Raw genomic sequence first — 18,285 nt, forward strand, 5'->3', positions numbered from 1 at the left:
GACAAAATGGGTCAAACAAATGTATTTACATGTTGCAATGTCCTTTTCTGTGAGAGCTGCCATAGGCTGTGGGAAAGAAAGTATGAGATACCCCTGAGCCCATACTGATTGACAGGTTGCTGACACATGCATACCTTGGGCCCATGGCTGCAGGCTTTCCACACACTAAATTGACAGGTCATAAAGAGGGAAGTCTATTAAAGGGATAGTCAACCAAAATACACTACCAGTCAAAAGTTTGGATACACTTTACTGCATTTACAGTATGTTGATTATCTTAAAAACCTTTTGATCTAAGGCTTTTGCTTAAACACAAAGTTAATTGTATCTGGATGAAAGACCTCCTGTGGAGAACTATGGTTCCTGCTAGAATGAGTATTAGGGAAGCCAGCAGGGGGTGCTCACCCTGTGGTCTGTGTGGGTCCTAATGCCCCAGTATAATGATGCGGAGACTATACTAAAAGGCACCATCCTTCGAATGAGATGTTAAACCGAGGCTCTGACACTCTGTGGTTATTAAAAATACCAGGGCACTTCTTGTAAAGAGTAGGGGAGTGACCTGATGTCCTGGCCTATTCCCCCCATTGGCCCTTATCTATCATGGCCTCCTAATAATCCCCATCTCTGAATTGGCTCTATCTGCAACTTTTGAGCAGACATCCACCAGAGGGAGCCCTCACCTGAACTCTGAACTGTCATCTGTTTCCTGCCACATCAGTTCCTTTCATATCACTTCATGTTCACCATGTATATAAGCCATGCATTCACACTCTCACTTTGCAAAGTATTGCCAGTTAACCTGCCTTACCAAGCGTTCACTTTTGTCAAAGCCTGTTACTAGTATATTGACCCTTTTGCCTTTTTGTTGGATTTTCCCCTTTGTCTATTCGTTTGGATTTTGTTTGCTGTTTGCCTGCCTTGCTATGTTTAGAACCTTGCCTGTCACTGTAAAGTGATCAATGGAAAAGAGGAGGCGAGAACCGGCTTTTCAATGTAAATAATATTTTAATTAAAAACTTAAAACAAGGACAAACACACACATGACGGACATGTCCGTAAACGATCTCTATCTCCCGCACGATCCCCTGCAGTCGACCTTTATCCCTCACAGAGTCTTAATTAGCCTAATACGGGACCGGGTGTGTAGCATCATGACCCGGCCCCGCCCTCTGCCCTGCCACAGTCACCTTGGATTGTTCTGATTTTTTAATAAAAAACCTCTGAAATATGGATTCTAATCCACCTCCAGCTATGGGTTCATTACAGAATTGCAGAGGTTACACAGCTCAGAGCCACGATCGCTTATAAAATGGTTGTACTACAGGGATTTCAAGAACAACTTACGAATCTTCGAGCCGGTAATGAACATCTGACATGTTATATCAAGTCGATACCTTCCCCACGCCCCGACACGGTAAGAAGTTTGATGAATCTGCTGATAAATGCAAGGGATTTCTACATTTACATTTAAGCATTTGGCAGACGCTTTTATACAAAGCGATTTACAGTGCACTTATTAAAGGGACAGCTGTAAGTGCCTTGCTCAAGGACACAGTGGTGGTGGCCGTGGGGATCAAACCTGCGACCTTCTGATTAACAGTTATGTGCTTTAGCCCACTATGCCACCACCACACCAGAGGCATTTCTGAGGCCTCGGTAGTTTGGGATAATGATGCACAAATTTGCAACTCCTTCACCTATTTCTCGCAACAGATTAAGGAAGAGACATTTTTGTGCAGTTATTGCATCTATGCCAGGGGAAGTTATGTGCAGCTGATTATGCAGTACAATTTCATACTTCATAGCAGCACACAGTGGTTGGAACGATATTGCTCTCAAATTAGTATTCCGAGAAGGTTTAAATCCCACACTGCAAGCTGAGATGGCATGTAAGGATGAATTGTTAACTTTGTCTGAGTACATTACCTTGCCCGTTAAAATCTCGACAATCTCATGCCTTGATCCAGTGCACTCAAGCATCTCTCTAGATAGATAGGAATGCCAGCGCAGACGAGATGAAGGGTTATGTTTATACTGTGGCCAACCAGCACATCGTTGTAACACATGCCGAAATAAATCCAGAGCCTCAGCTGGACCCTCTCTAAGAGTAAGCATCACATTCAATTAAGTTTCTAGTCAGAATTTTACTCTTCCTGTGATCATTTTAATTGAAGATAACCAATCATGTGTTACTGCATTAGTGGATTCAGGAGCTGCATTGAGCCACATTCATCATCAGATAGTTACCAAATTCAATATCCCTACAATACCATACAATACTCCAATCTGAATAACTGCAGTAGATAATGCACCTATAGGCACTGGGCAGATAACCCATAAAACCATCCCTGTCCAGATTCAAGTCTGACTTTTCCATGTCGAAAACTTAACACTCTATGTCATCACATCTCCTCGCCACCCCATTATATTAGGATACCCATAGCTATTACTCCATGACACACTGATCTCCTGGAGAAATGGGGAATTGCTGCGTTGGTCTCCATTCTGTCAAGAGTATTGTCTAACCACCGAGTTAATAGTACCATGCCTGACCACAAGTCTGGAGAGCCCCCAGACTAACATACACACTCACATCCCCAAGGAATATTCTGAACTCATAGAGGTATTTAGCAAAGACAAAGCCACCTGATTACCACCCCACAGACCTTGGAACTGTGCCATTGACTTGCTACCCAATTCATCTCCCCCTAGAAGCAAAGCTTACCCTCTATCCCTCCCTGAAACGCAGGCTATGGAGGAATACATCGAGGAGGCACTAGCATCGGGCTTCACCCGTTCCACTATGTCACCAGCTGCAGATGGATTTTTCTTTGTGGAAAAGAAGGATGGTGGACTCCAGGCATGTATAGACTACAGGGGTCTGAATGCCATCACAGTTAAATACCGCTATCCCCTGCCATTAGGCCAATCTGCCTTAGAACAACTAAGAGAAGCCAAGATTTTCACTAAGCTCAAGTTTTCTCAGAAGTGCCTACAACTTGGTCCATATCAAAGAAAGGGGATGAGTGGAAGACTGGATTTATTACCACTAGGGGGCACTATGAGTACTTTATCATGCCCTATGGCCTTGCCAGTGCACTTTCCATTTTCCTGTAAATTAAATTTTCAGAGACCTTTGCAACAGTTGTGTAATTGTTCAAATTGATGATATCCTTGTTTACGCGAATACCAGAGACAAACATATTCAACAAGTCAAGACAATGTTCAACTGTCTACTCCACCATCAGCTATATGTGAAAGCAGAACATTTTTATTTTCACATCACCACCACAACCTTCTTAGGATATAACATCAGCCCCAAAGGAGTAGAGATGGATGAGTCCAAAATCAAGGCAGTCACTGAGTGGTCAGACCCCACAACCATCAAGGAACTACAACAATTTCTTGGGTTTGCAAACTTTTACAGGCGATTCATAAGGAACATCATCATTGCAGCCACTCTCACTACATTGCTCAGAGGAAACCTAGGAAGTTGACTTGGCCCGAGAGTGCACAAGATGCTTTTAAAAGACTCAAGTCTAGTTTCACCACTGCTCCCATCTTGAAACATCCAGATCCAGACCTTCATAGTGGAAGTGGATGCTTCAGACTGTGGCATCGTTATCCATGTAAACTCCAACCATGTGACTTTTTCTCCAAAAAACTCACCTCTGCAGAAACTAATTACGATGTATGCAATAAGGAACTGCTGTTCATCAAATCTGCCCTAGAGGAGTGGAGGCACTGGTTGGTTGGATTCAAGTCATCACTGACCACAAGAACTTGGAATATATTAAGAATGCCAAGAGAATGAGTCCATGCCAGGCCTTCTTCACCTGATTAAATTTCACTCTTACTTATCGTCCAGGCAGCAAGAATGGCAAAGCAGATGCCCTGTCATGAAGACATGATCGAGTTCATTCATCACCTCTCCCAGAACCCATTCTACCACAGTCTGTCATCATCGCACCCATCCGTTGGGACATTATGGAGGAGATCCATTGTGGACAACAAGATTAACCATCACCATTGGAATGTCCTTCCATTAGGCATTATGTACCCCAAAATCTAAGACAGAGGGTCTTACAGTGGGTGCACACTTCCCAAGGCTCTGGTCACCCAGGAATTCCAAGAATGACAACGCTGGTACGTAACTCTTTCTGGTGGCCCACTCTTTTTCATAATGTGACTTCCTATGTTAATGCCTGCCATGTCTGTGCACAAGTTAGAACCCCCTACAGTGATTAGAAAGCATTTGTGGATATGTCCAAAGTTTTGATTTCTAGTGTATGTGAATATTTGCTGCCTGGTCTGAAATGTTTAAGTTTCCCTGTAAACCAGACCCTTTTCATGAGGTCACGAAATGACATCACTGCATGTTTCTTGACATGGGATGAAGCAAATGAAATGTTAAATGTGTTAATCACAATTCTTCACAATTTACAAACCTTAGAGCAGCAAAGAGATCAAAAACTGTTTGTGGCAAGGTGGAGGGCAGGGCCAGAACGTTATTCTGCACACCCGGCCCATAATCAGGCTAATCAAGCCTCAGAGAGGGACAAAGGCCGACTGGAAGCTGCAGTGCGACAGAGAGAGAGAGAGAGATTTACAGACAGCTGTCCAACACCTTTGTGTGTTTATCTTTTTGTTTAAGTTTCATATTAAAATATTATTTATATTTTCTAGCTGGTTCTCACCTCCTCCTTTCCATTAATCCTTTTACACTGCAGTTTCTAGTTGGCCTTTATCCCGCTCTGAGGCTTGATTAGCCTGATTAGGGTCTGGGTGTGTGGAATCACGACCCGTAGTAAAAATCCCATTAATTCCATTGATTTTCAACTTAAACACATTTTAATACAGACCACAGTGAGCTCCAAATTACTAATCGATGGTAAATGCTTCTGTTAAAGCCAACAGTCTGTGTAATTGCAACTTCATTTTTTAATAGTTTAATAGTGGAATTCCTGGTAAAGAACTACACTACCCAGCCTAAAGAGAAAAATCTACCAATCAGAGAGTTGCAGCAAACGAGCTCTGCAGTGACCGCTTACTCCCATGACACAATCGAATTTGTCTCCTTACACTCTCAAACTAAATATACTGTTCATTTGAACATTTTGCAATTAAATTAAAATATATTGTTTCTATGCTTATAATCAGCAACTTCAAATCAATAGTTTTATATATTTGTTTAATTTCTTTATTCGATTACATCTTTTGCCATGCTTTATGGGACTGTATTTCATCAAAGACGGTAAGTAAACAGTCTTGTACCTTTGTTCTTTGTCTGATTTTCAGATACTTTTTTTTTTGTAAACCTGTGATTCACTTTGGAGCTGATTGGTTTGGTTTATGGCTTAGAACCCTTTAAGGATTTTATTAAATCCTTGTATGGACAAAATTAATACGAAAAATACTTTACCGGAAAACATAGATGGTGAAAAAGTGAGTGGGCACTGTTGCGCTCTATAATTGATTGACAACACGGTTCAATGACCTGATGTTTATATCCAGCATTGAATTACTCACTCCACAATGAATAATCAAACTGCTGTATACAAACTGTTGATAAAACCTACTAATCAAGTTGTCTGTCCATGTCATTTGTAAAAGGTATGGTCAAAATGTTCCTAGACAGCATGCAAACATTCTTATGAGTATGAAAGGTGTGCATCGTGTCAGATATTTTAACAAATGCATATGAAAGACAACAATAATATCTCTAAAAGCAAGAAAGCTTCTCTCGTTGGCTTTATTTAACCAATTTTTTGCCTTGTGCCAAATGCAGGACTGTTTTGGTATCTATCTTGGAATTATATGGAATTACTTGAACAAAATCTATCTATCTATCTATCTATCTATCTATCTATCTATCTTGGAATTATATGGAATTACATGAATAAGATATATCTGTCTATATCTATCCATCCATCCATCTATCTTGGAATTATATAGAATTAAAATCCATCCATCCATCCATCCATCCATCCATCTATCTTGGAATTATATGGAATTACTTGAATAAACTATCTATCTATCTATCTATCTATCTATCTTGGAATTACATGAATAAAATCTATCTATCTATCTATCTATCTATCTATCTATCTGTCTGTCTGTCTGTCTGTCTATCTCTTGGAATTATATGGAATTACTTGAATAATATCTATCTATCTATCTATCTATCTATCTATCTCTTGGAATTACATGGAATTACTTGAATAATATCTATCTATCTATCCATCCTTAACGTCAAAAGTGTGGACGTGCTTGAATTAATTTATGTTTATATATTATTGCTTTCCCATCTAAGGACTTGTAGATAAACAGAAATAAATCTGCGTCAGGACTAACGCCCGTTTCACACATACTCCGTTTGCAGTGCGTATGCGGTGCGTATGCAGTGCGTATTTTTTTCCGTTCCCATGTTAACAGGTTAGAGCTTTTTTACTGCACGCGGATGCAGTCCGTCGATCCGTTCCAGTTGCGGTGCGTATACAGCAGTGCAGCGATCGTTTACGGACCGACTCTATTTTTGCTGTGCTGCACCGCACTGAATTAAAGTGACAGCGCATTGTTCACATTAAAATAGACATATATTGTCAAGAAACTGTAATAATTTCATCATATACGCATAATTTCAGTTAATGTTGTTACGAATAGCGGGAGGACAACGAAGGCAGACGAAGGTTGAGGATCCAAACGCAGTATACTTATAACTTTATTAAATAAACAAACAAACAAACAAACAAACACACACAAAGGAAAACCCTCAATGGGGAAATTAACATGAACAGAGAACTCGGGCAAGGACCTGGAATAACACGGAGTCAGGCATCCACAAACATAAACACCTCACTAACGTTCATAACAACAAACAACGATCGACAGTGACTGAACGAAAAGGCAGGGTATAAATACAAGAAGGGACCAATGAACAAACAGAACTCAAAATAACATAAGGTGATGAACAGAAACCAATGAGAAACTAACGAGGACAGGTGAGAACAATGAACAATGAACACGATGGCTAACAAGTTATGGAGGTACAGAAGGTTCAAAAGTGAAAACTATGGAGTGACGAAAGTATCAAAATGGAAGGAAACAAAGGGGAAACAGAAAAACAGGACAAGGTCATACGTTACATAGCCCCCCATCTAAGGATCGGATCCCAGACAAAACCCAAGACAAAAACCATAGAAAAACACAATGAAGGCACCGGGGGCAGACAGGCAGTCCAGTGGGGCAATGAGGGGCAGAAGGAAGTCCAAGGGGGCACAGAGGGCAGGCAGGAAGTCCAAGGGGAACAACAAGGGGAAATTAAACAGTCCACGGGGGCACAAAGGGAAAGGAGACAGTACACGGGGCCAATTAGGCAGTCCCGGGGGGGCACAGAGGGACCGGTTCAGGGGGCCTGGGAGGTGGCCATCGGACAGGGACGGGTCCAAGAGGCCTGGGAGGCAGCCTCAGGATAGGGACAGGTCCCGGGGGCGAAACTGAGAAGGGCTCTGGAAGCTCAGGAGGCGGAGCTGAGGGAGGCTCTGGAAGCTCAGGAGGCGGAGCTGAGGGAGGCTCTGGAAGCTCAGGAGGCGGAGCTGAGGGAGGCTCTGGAGGCTCTGGAGGCGGAGCTGAGGGAGGCTCTGGAGGCGGAGCTGAGGGAGGCTCTGGAGGCGGAGCTGAGGGAGGCTCTGGAGGCGGAGCTGAGGGAGGTGGCGCCGTAGGAGGCTCCAGAGGCGGAGGCCTGGAAGGCTCTGGAGGTGAAGCCGAGGGAGGCTGCGCCGTAGGGGCCTTTAGAGGCGAAGCCGTAGGAGGCTCGGGAGGCGGAGCTCTAGAAGATTCTGGAGTCTCTGGGAGCAGAGCCATAGGAGGCTCTGGAGGCGGAGCCGTAGGAGGCTCGGGGAGAAGAGCCCTAGGAGGCGGAGCCGAGGAAGGCCTAGGAGGCGGAGCCGAGGGAGGCTCGGGAGTCTCTGGAGGCAGAGCTGTAGGAGGCTCGGGAGGCGGAGCTCTAGAAGGTTCTGGAGTCTCTGGGAGCAGAGCCATAGGAGGCTCTGGAGGCGGAGCCGTAGGAGGCTCGGGGAAAAGAGCCCTAGGAGGCGGAGCCGAGGAAGGCCTAGGAGGCGGAGCCGAGGGAGGCTCGGGAGTCTCTGGGAGCAGAGCCATAGGAGGCTCTGGAGGCGGAGCCGTAGGAGGCTCGGGGAGAAGAGCCCTAGGAGGCTCGGGAGGCGGAGCCGTGGAAGACTTGAGAGACTTGAGGGGTGGAGCCCGGGGAGCCTCGAGAGACTTGGGAGGTGGAACCCTGGGAGGCTCGGGGGAAGGGGTTCTGGAAAGCTCGGGAGGCGGAGCTCTGGAAAGCTCGGAGGGCGGAGCTCTGGAAAGCTCGGAGGGCGGAGCTCTGGAAAGCTCGGGAAGCTTGGAAGGCGGAGCTCTGGAAAGCCTGGGAGGCGGAGCTCTGGAAAGCCTGGGAGGCGGAGCTCTGGAAAGCTCGGGAGGCGGAGCCCTGGAAAGCTCGGGAGGCGGAGCCCTGGAAAGCTCGGGAGGCGGAGCCCTGGAAAGCTCAAGAGGCTTGAGGGGCGGAGCCCTAGAAGGCTTGAGAGGCGGAGTCCTGGAAGACTCGGTAGGTGGGGCTCTGGAAAGCCCGGAAGGCGGAGCTCTGGAAAGCTCGGAAGGCGGAGCTCTGGAAAGCTCGGGGGGTGCTGGCTCTTGGACGGTCGAGGCTTCAGGCGCTGGCTCAGGGACGGGCGAGGCTTCAGGCGCTGGCTCAGGGACGGGCGAGGCTTCAGGCGCTGGCTCAGGGACGGGCGAGGCTTCAGGCGCTGGCTCAGGGAGGCTCAGGGCGTCGAGGCTTCAGGCGCTGGCTCAGGGACGGGCGAGGCTTCAGGCGCTGGCTCAGGGACGGGCGAGGCTTCAGGCGCTGGCTCAGGGACGGTCGAGGCTTCAGGCGCTGGCTCAGGGACGGTCGAGGCTACAGGCGCTGGCTCAGGGACGGTCGAGGCTTCAGGCGCTGGCTCAGGGACGGTCGAGGCTTCAGGCGCTGGCTCAGGGACGGTCGAGGCTACAGGCGCTGGCTCAGGGACGGTCGAGGCTACAGGCGCTGGCTCAGGGACGGTCGAGGCTACAGGCGCTGGCTCACTGACGTCTGAGGCGTCAGGCTCTGGCTGGTTGGCCGCGGCATGCGTGGGCGCAGGCTCGCTCACCGTGACATGCGTAGGCTCTGGCTCGCTCACGGTGACAGGCGAGGGGTCTGGCTCACAGACCAGGGCAGGCGTGGGCCGGGAGGCGGAAGCCCGTCTTCTCCTCCTCCTCCGGGCAGACGAGGTTGACCGTGTGGGTTCTGGGGAAGTGGCTGGCGTGGGGGTTTGCTCGCTGACATGTGGAGCTGGTGTGACTGGGAGCGCCAGGGATGGCTGAAGGGTCTCCCCTGTGGGTGGTGAGGTAAAGTCCTCCTCAGCAACGCCCACAGTTAACGGCGATCCGCCGACCCGCAATGTCACCTCTATGAAGCTGCAGAGGGACCACTCGTGCGTTGCCGGTGGTAACCGCTCCCTCAGTGAGGCGTTCAGATTGCCCCTGAAGAAGCTCACCAGGATTGGTTCCGGGAAGTCAGAGACGCTTGCCAGGAGAAGGAAGTCCTGGATGTGGTCTTCCAAAGGGCAGTCCCCCTGCTTGAGGCTAAGGAGCCGATAATTGGCTGAATAGGCTGCTGGATCCATGTGAGGTCGATCGTTCTGTTACGAATAGCGGGAGGACAACGAAGGCAGACGAAGGTTGAGGATCCAAACGCAGTATAATTATAACTGTATTAAATAAACAAACACAAAGGAAAACCCTCAATGGGGAAATTAACATGAACAGAGAACTCGGGCAAGGACCACAGATCTGGAATAACACGGAGTCAGCATCCACAAACATAAACACCTCACTAACGTTCATAACAACAAACAACGATCGACGGTGACTGAACGAAAAGGCAGGGTATAAATACAAGAAGGGACCAATGAACAAACAGAACTCAAAATAACATGATAAGGTGATGAACAGAAACCAATGAGAAACTAACGAGGACAGGTGAGAACAATGAACAATGAACACGATGGCTAACAAGACTATGGAGGTACAGAAGGTTCAAAAGTGAAAACTATGGAGTGACGAAAGTATCAAAATGGAAGACAAAGGGGAAACAGAAAAACAGGACAAGGTCATATGTTACAAATGTGTTCTACAGTTACTAAATTACAGGGTCAAGAAAAACAAAAAATTATGATTATAGTCCCAAAAGTTGCAAAATGGCATCATATATGATTCGATGGACGCACGATACGTTGTGGTTTGCCTTGTGATGTCTGCTCCAACCAGAGAAAGAACGTTATCCATCTGTTCGGCACTCATCCGAAAGTAGCCTACTTTAGGTGCCGGTCACTGTAAAGTCGAAGTTCTGAGACAAGCACCAAACTGTCTCCTGCCTCGTTTGACTGAGTGAACCCAAATGCATCTCGTTCTTCTTCTCCTTCTTAGCAAAAGATATAGCGCGATAGTTTTTCTTCTGTCAACAACTCGAACTACATGTAAAACAAAGAATCACAATGATTAAAATTAATTTTCATACTGTTTCAATGTCTTAAACAATGTCAAAGTTAACGTTTGGATTTAAAATCAAAATTACTAATACATTTTTGATTTTGTGGCACACAGAAACTGCGGATCAGTAGCGCACTGCAAACGCAGCATATGTGAAAGCACTATAGCGCGTGCTGCTCCTGTACCGTATACGCACCGCATACGCACCGCAAACGGAGTATGTGTGAAACGGGCGTAAAACGAGCCCTCATAGTATGTTGAAGTCGCTTCACTTACCTTTCCTCTCCGACACGGAACACCACACTACGCTTATCAACACAAAATAGACGATTCCCAATTCCCAGCATAGAGTTCGCTTCATAAATCTTGTATTTTCCAGTGGATTCATTTTAAAGCATTATTTTGCTAAACTATTCCCCCAAATGAAAAGTAGCCTAATGTTGCTCGCAAAAGAGTTAGGTTTCCATTGACAGCGCCCGTACAACCAGTTGCGGTTTTAACCACAACGCAAACCACACGATTGCGTGGGGCCCCGGATGTCGGGGGGCCCCCGCCCCGGTAGGAAAGCTCCGCAAAAAATGCTTGAGGGGTGGCATTTTGTTCTGGGTACACGCTCGAATGCGCTGTTGTCAGCGCTCTTGTAGCGGTTAACTTTAGAAGCCGCTGGGGTCGGGACAGCTGAGATTTTTTAAAATAGGGTTCGGGTTTGTAATTTATGAAAAAAATATATAGGCTTTCCGAAATTGTTTCGCGCACGCGCTCTCACTTACAGACACGCGCAAATGGATGAGTTAAGGGCTGTTCACACCAAACGTGTTTTTGTCTATGTCTGCTCTGTTTTGTCATTGTTTTTCTCTGTAAATGCGCTGGACGAAAGTCCATAGGCTACCTGATGCATCATGTCTCGTTATTTCTTCAGTGTCTCACGGAGGACTGGCACATTTTTAAACACTGTAGGCTAAACACATTTTTAATTACTGTAAAAACCTGATAATGGTAAGCTACTGCAATTGATGTGTACAGTAATTTACTAATTACTGTAATTTTTTTCTGAGGAATATTACTGTAAAAATATAAATTTAACAGTAATTAAATGTAAATATCCCATTACTTTTTAAAATAGTGTATTATTATTATTATTTTAAATAATTTATTATAAATAAAGAAGAAAACACATTAGTTTATTTGTTATTTATTTAATGGAGCATGACAAGAATAGGAGAACTGGATCATGGCATGCTGTAATTCTATATAGTAAAACATTAAAGGGAATGTTCACACAAAAATTAAAAATCTCTTATCATTTACTCACCCTCATGCCATTCCAGATGTGTATTACTTTCTTTCTTCTGCTGAACACAAACAAAGATTTTTAGAAGAATATCTCAACTCTGTAGTTCCATACAATGCATGTGAATGGTGACCAGAAGTTTGAATCTCCAAAAAGCACATAAAGGCAGCATAAAAGTAATTACGATGACTCCAGTGGTTAAATCCATGTCTTCAAAAGGGACAAACAGATCAATATTTATGTTTTTTTTTTCTATAAATCTCCACCTTTGACCAGCCCCAAACAGTAGGTTATAATATGCACAAAGAATGTTTCTGCCAAAAAACAAAAAACAAGAATAATGTGGAAGTGAAAGTGGATAATTATAGTATAAAAGGACTTCATTTATTTATTTATCTGTTTCTCACCCACACCTATTGTTTCACCCCTGAAGACATGGATTTAACCACTGGAGTCATCTGGGTTATTTTTATGCTGCCTTTATGTGCTTTTTTTGGACCTTCAAAGTTCTGGCCACCATTCACTTGCATTGTGTGGACTGAAATATTTTTCTAAAAAACTTTGTGTTCAGAAGAAGAAAGTAAGTCATGCACCTCTGGAATTGCATGGGGGTGAGTAAATGATGAGAGAGTTTTCATTTTTGGGTGAACTATCCCTTTAAGTAAAATACTACATTAATTAAAAAGGCAACACGGATAAAAATTTATACAGATTGAAGGAGAAGTTATCCTTAGTCAGTGCAGGGCCCTAAAGAGAGACTGAAAGAAAATAATATATGATCGTTAATGTTAAAGTCATGACGTTATCACATCCAATACTTCCCAAAATCTCTTTTAAATGTGTGGCTGTTCACACAAGACGCGTTCTTGTTCCCAAAACTGCAAGATGGTGCGCAACGCAATAGTGAACGCGAAGGTCACCAGACACATTTTAAAAACGCAACTCTCACGACGCAAGAAAAAACAGCGAGACGCGACGCAACGAATAAAGACGTACCAACATAAAAAATAACGCAGATGGAAAGCAAGAACTCTGTCTATGTGCGTGTTAATGTGAATAAATCCCGGAGTATAAACACAGAAAGACCTACACCCCTCAAGAAAAGACGTTGTGGGTTTCGCACAGATAGGCTATATATCTACAGTAATTTGCTGTATTTAGTTACCGTTTGTTACTGTATTAATTAGACAAAAAGTAATTTACTCTTATTAATGAGTGAAGTCACTGAAATGGCCCATAATGCAAAACATATTACAGTTAAATACTGTATTATAACATTATGGTAATTGCTCATTTTACAGAATCTATGTCCTACCCTATAAACTACAGTAAGTGTTAACAGTGTATTGGTAGCATATGGTAGCATAATAACTGTATTATCATATTATGGTAATTTACTGGCCATTTTACAGTTATTTACTGTATCATTATATTATGGTAATTTACTGGTCATTTTTTTTTTACCATATATGATCATTTTGGGAGAGCAAGATGCTTTTTTGAGAAGCAAATAAAAATAATGCTTACTCAAAATAACTACAGAAAAGGGTGCTCATTTTAAACACATTTGGCATTTTATAACATCTGAAGTATTCTATAAACAAATCAATCTCCACTGTGAATGGATCAGTCAATGTGAGCCTGAATTTTTTTTCAAAACTGTATTATTATATTACAGTTATTTACCCTATAAAGGGTTAACTGTGTTTAATGCTCCAAAATGGCAATATCATTTAAGAAGCAAAAATACCTGTCCTTATGCATTGGACATGATAGGCTACAATGGGGCAAAAGGCTCCTTTGATTTTATTTTCTCACAAAATGCTAGAAACAAAAACTACCACAGCACCTGTTTGACACTAGGCTATGTACTGCCAAATATTCCTGATCTATGACATCTTTCTGTGTAATGTCTAAAGCTTGATTTTCAGTCAATTTGATCAAATTTTTTATATTATTTAAATGTTGCAGATATAGCTTATTAAAATTTCAAAATTAACATGTTTATTTTGAGACAAAATGCGCGTTTATCATTTTCAGTTTTGTTCAAGGTCATTAAATCAACTGTCCAATAAGTGAAAGGATAGTGTTTGGGGTAAAAAATAAAAAATAAAAAAAAAGCCCCCCTGTTGCAAGGATCTAAAGGCCCCTTTAAAACACATTGTTTTTATTAACTGGGCAAATAGATTTGTTCTGAAAATGTTTCAAAGTGGGCTCACATTAACTTATCCATTCACAGTGGAGACTGATTTGTTTGTAGAATACTTCAGATGTTATAAAATGCCAAATGTATTTAAAATGAGCACCCTTTTCTGAAGTAGTTAATTTAAGTAATCATTATCTTTATTTGTTACTCAAAAAAGCATCTTACTCTCCCAAAATTATTTGCATAAGTTGACAATTTTGGCACTATACTGTAACTATTGCCCCAAACAATAAACCTATAGGTGCCTTTTACCCCAAGTGTGTCAGCCTTTGGCATGGGGAAAAGGCTCCCTCACCACCTTTTTTAAATTTATTTATTTATTTTACTGAATTTTAATCAAAACAACCTTCAGTTATTATTTATTTTCACGCAATATGATGCGCATCAATATTCAATAAAAATAAATAATTTAGTTTTATCTTGATTTTGTGACCAGAAAAAAAGCAAATCTTCCTTAAGGTGTGCCTTTAGCCCTGTTGTACCCTACTGATATTGATATGGGCTACTGTACACATTATGAAATATGATATTACGTTTACTGTAGGCCTATGAGCAAATACAAGTTGGAAAAATCTGCATTGAACGATGCGAGCTGATGTAAAATCATAAACATCAAATGTGTAAACATGTTGCTGGCTGTTATGTTTTATGTTTCGTTTCCTATGCAGTTTAAGTATTGTGGAGAGTCCAAATTGAATAACAATGTAGCCTATGCTTGTACTCAAAAGACGCTTCCCAAGTTTGAAGGAAACATATTATGTTCTATTGTTGAATTGTCTTTGTGCGCGTGCCTTTTTGCCATGGCAACATCAAACTTCGCCTCAGGCTGTCAGTGCACGCGCACAGAATAGAGATCCCTCAAGAAAGGTGAGTGCTCTAAAGTAGTGCGAGGGAGAAATAATGACATTAATTATTCTAAATTGTGTGTTTTCAATCATTTGAAGTTAGACGTGTTTATGCTGATTCGAATATTAGTGAGGTATTAATAAAAACAAAACCAACTTTTTCTTTAACTTTGACGCGTTTTATTTGTACTTCACGGTCTTTTTAAACGGTCCTGTCACGTATTTTACTTGACACTAGCTTGTTTTTTTAACCGTTTTTAATCAAGACTCCCGCAAATATATATGACTAATTATTTCTTGAGCTTTTAAACTACATCCACCTAACATGGAACAGTACTTCAGTTTAATCTGAATTTTATTCCCTATATTTGACCAAATGTAAATTTTAAATTGTTTTTCGAGACGATCCCAAGTCCCGACGTACACTGACAGAATGACCGTTTTTTCAAACTCCAACTATGGCACAATTCAAATGTTCAAACACATACACGGCCACTCGCTATAAAGTAGCGTCAACGCTTGACTTTTCATCTCATTTGAGTCTCATTTGAATTTCTTGTCTTTATGAAAATATTTATTTTTCTCTCCCAGGAAGAGATTCAGAAACACGTGTCAGAAAAGTTTGAAGTGAATGAAGATACGTTTTCTCCCCCTATGGATGACAACAACAGTGAGGGAGGGACAGTGAATCCTGGGTCAGTGGTACCTGACGTGCTCCTGGAACAGAACCAGAGATCTGGATCAGGGCAGGAAAGCGATATGTCAACTAACCCGCTCCAAACCTCAGATCTGGACCTAGAAGTGAAGCCACCTCTAGTCAGTGAACTAGGTATAATTCATATTTGTGTGAGAGAGACATGCAGTGGGATCCAAAAGTCCCATAAAAAAATAAATAAAAAAAAATAAGATTTTTTTTCATAAATTATATTATCAGCATAGCTATCTATTTAGACCTCTATGGGCAGTTGTGACATAATATTTCACTGTCCCTTCCTAAAAAATATGAAGAAGAAAAATATATAAAAAAAATTAATTTATGAATAAAAATATACATTTCATAGCCTAAAAATATGATCACACGTTTAATTTTATGATGAAGAATAATTTTTGTTTGTGTGAGACATGCAATGGGATCCAAAAGTCTCATTTACTGTAAAAAAAAAAGAAATTTTAATTATAATTTTTTTTCTTCCCATAAATTATTTTCAGCATAACCATTTAACCATTGTGTGTGGGCAGGCTTGGGTGGTTTGCGAGGACAATTGTTTAGGTTACAAACTGTAATTACCAAGGTATTATGCTATAAATGTGGTTTATGAGGACATTTCTAGTGTCCCCATAATTCAAATCACTTAAAGGGTAACTAAACCCTAAACCAACTTTTTTTAGTTAATGATCTGTAAGAATGGGGCTTTATTAGTACTGGTCATTGATTCAAGTAATTTTTTTGACATTTGTGTATAATGTGTTTTAATTCTACAATATATGGTGTAAAAACGTCTGAGTGCTGCCCTCTTCAGGTTGAACGGTGGCTACTGCAGTTGAATTTTCCTATTGGCTGTTTGCGGTAGTTCGTGATGTAAGCGGTGAGAGCTGACGTAAGCAGGTTCCACCTCACCACGCCCTTGGTACGAGCTAGACACTGGCCCCATTCTCCCTTGCGCGGCTGCTTCGCTAGCATCGTCGGATGCCGATCGCGATGCGGGAGTTAAAACCGCAGTTTGAGCCAGCGGCTCCGGCCCTGTGTCCACAGACAATTCACCCTCCTCCACTTCAGGTGAAGGTGGGGGAGAAAAGTCCTCGACTTCAAAAGACCGCTCCGTGGCAAAGCTACTTGCGTCACTCCAGTCACTCTCCATTTTAGAGTCTGACAGCAGCTGTCAATTAATCCGTCACTACGGGTCTCAGGTGCACACCCCCTACATACTAAACTATGTTTTTTTGAAAATGTAAAAATGCAGAAAGTTTTTTGTGAGGTTTAGGTTTAGTGGTAGGTTTAGGGGATATAATCTATATTATATATATATATGTGTGTGTGTGTGTGTGTGTGTGTGTGTGTGTGTGTGTGTGTGTGTGTACAGTATAAAAATTGGAGAGTCCTCGTAAGGATAGCCGCACCAACATGTTTGTGTGTGTGTGTGTGTGTGTGTGTGTGTGTGTGTGTGTAAATTATCATCTTTCTCAATATGTCTCAATTTCATCATGCAATTTTGAGCATAATATGGAAATATATCATAAGTTTAATGTCCCTAGTGTTGAATAGTAAATAAGAATCTTTTTTGTTCAAGTAATACATATTATCATACTCGTATTATAAATATGTCTTATTAAATTCTAATCAGTTTTTATTATTGTATCATTATCTTTTAATTCTAAAACTTTATTTCCAGTTTAAAAGTTTTTTGAGTCCCAGATTTAGAATTTTTTGTCCCAGATTGTGGACTCTGACTTTTGAACCCCACTGTATACATTTAGATAGATACACTCACTGTGCACTTTATTAGGAACACCTGTACACCTACATATTCATGTGATTATCTAATCAGCCAATTGTGTGGCAGCAGTGCAGTGCATAAAATCATGTTGATATGGGTCAGGAGCTTCAGTTAATGTTCACATCAACCATTAGAATGGTGAAAAAAAATTGATATCTGTGATTTCTACCGTGGCATGATTGATGTGCCAGATTGGCTGGTTTGAGTATTTCTGTAACTGCTGATCTCCTGGGATTTTCACAGCTGACAGAAAGGGCATTGTAACTCAGATAACCACTATGTACAATTGTAGTGAGCAGAATAGCATCTCAGAATGCTAAACACCCCTCTACAGTTGACATTGCATTTTTATTTGCATGTTATATAAATGTTTACCATTATGATTATGTTTTCATGAAAATAAATACCAGTACTAGGTTATTTATAATGTCTTTGACAGCATGGGGCCCCTCTAAAACAGCCATACCTAAAGCCCACCAATACACCCACCTCTATAACTGGCACTGGGATAGATAGACATGATTTTACTACAAAAATGCTTATTAAAGGTCGAATTTTATGTGTTGTTTACCTAAAAATATTTAATATGGATATATTGAAAATAGGTGTGGTTAGAGGCAAAACAGGGAAAAAGAAAAAGGAAAAATACACCAGTCCAACGACATTACCACCTGCCACATTCCCCACCATCAACACTGCTGTGAGTATTATTTTATTTAATTGATCTGAATGAATATATACAGATTTGTTATTTTATGATTAAAAGGCTTATAGTCAATAGTCTCCCCAGAGATTTAACCTTAAAAACATCTATGGGCAGGTCGTCTGAGGCTGAGACTAGGTTATTATAACTATTTTCATTATTCAGTTAAC

At 42.0% G+C, this 18,285-nt stretch overlaps 1 protein-coding gene across 1 annotated transcript in view; it reads left to right on the forward strand.

The window, feature by feature from the left end:
- Positions 1-2,752: 2,752 nt before the first annotated feature.
- dnah5l (dynein, axonemal, heavy chain 5 like) overlaps positions 2,753-18,285 on the forward strand; it is a 95,929-nt gene continuing 80,396 nt past the window's right edge. Inside the window, exons 1-3 of the mRNA XM_052113512.1 lie at positions 2,753-2,860; positions 15,509-15,761; positions 18,018-18,112. Coding sequence (XP_051969472.1) covers positions 2,753-2,860; positions 15,509-15,761; positions 18,018-18,112 — 456 coding nt within the window. The remainder of the gene's footprint in view (positions 2,861-15,508; positions 15,762-18,017; positions 18,113-18,285) is intronic.

This window comes from Xyrauchen texanus, chromosome 41 (assembly GCF_025860055.1).
Source record: "Xyrauchen texanus isolate HMW12.3.18 chromosome 41, RBS_HiC_50CHRs, whole genome shotgun sequence".
Lineage (NCBI taxonomy): Eukaryota > Metazoa > Chordata > Actinopteri > Cypriniformes > Catostomidae > Xyrauchen > Xyrauchen texanus.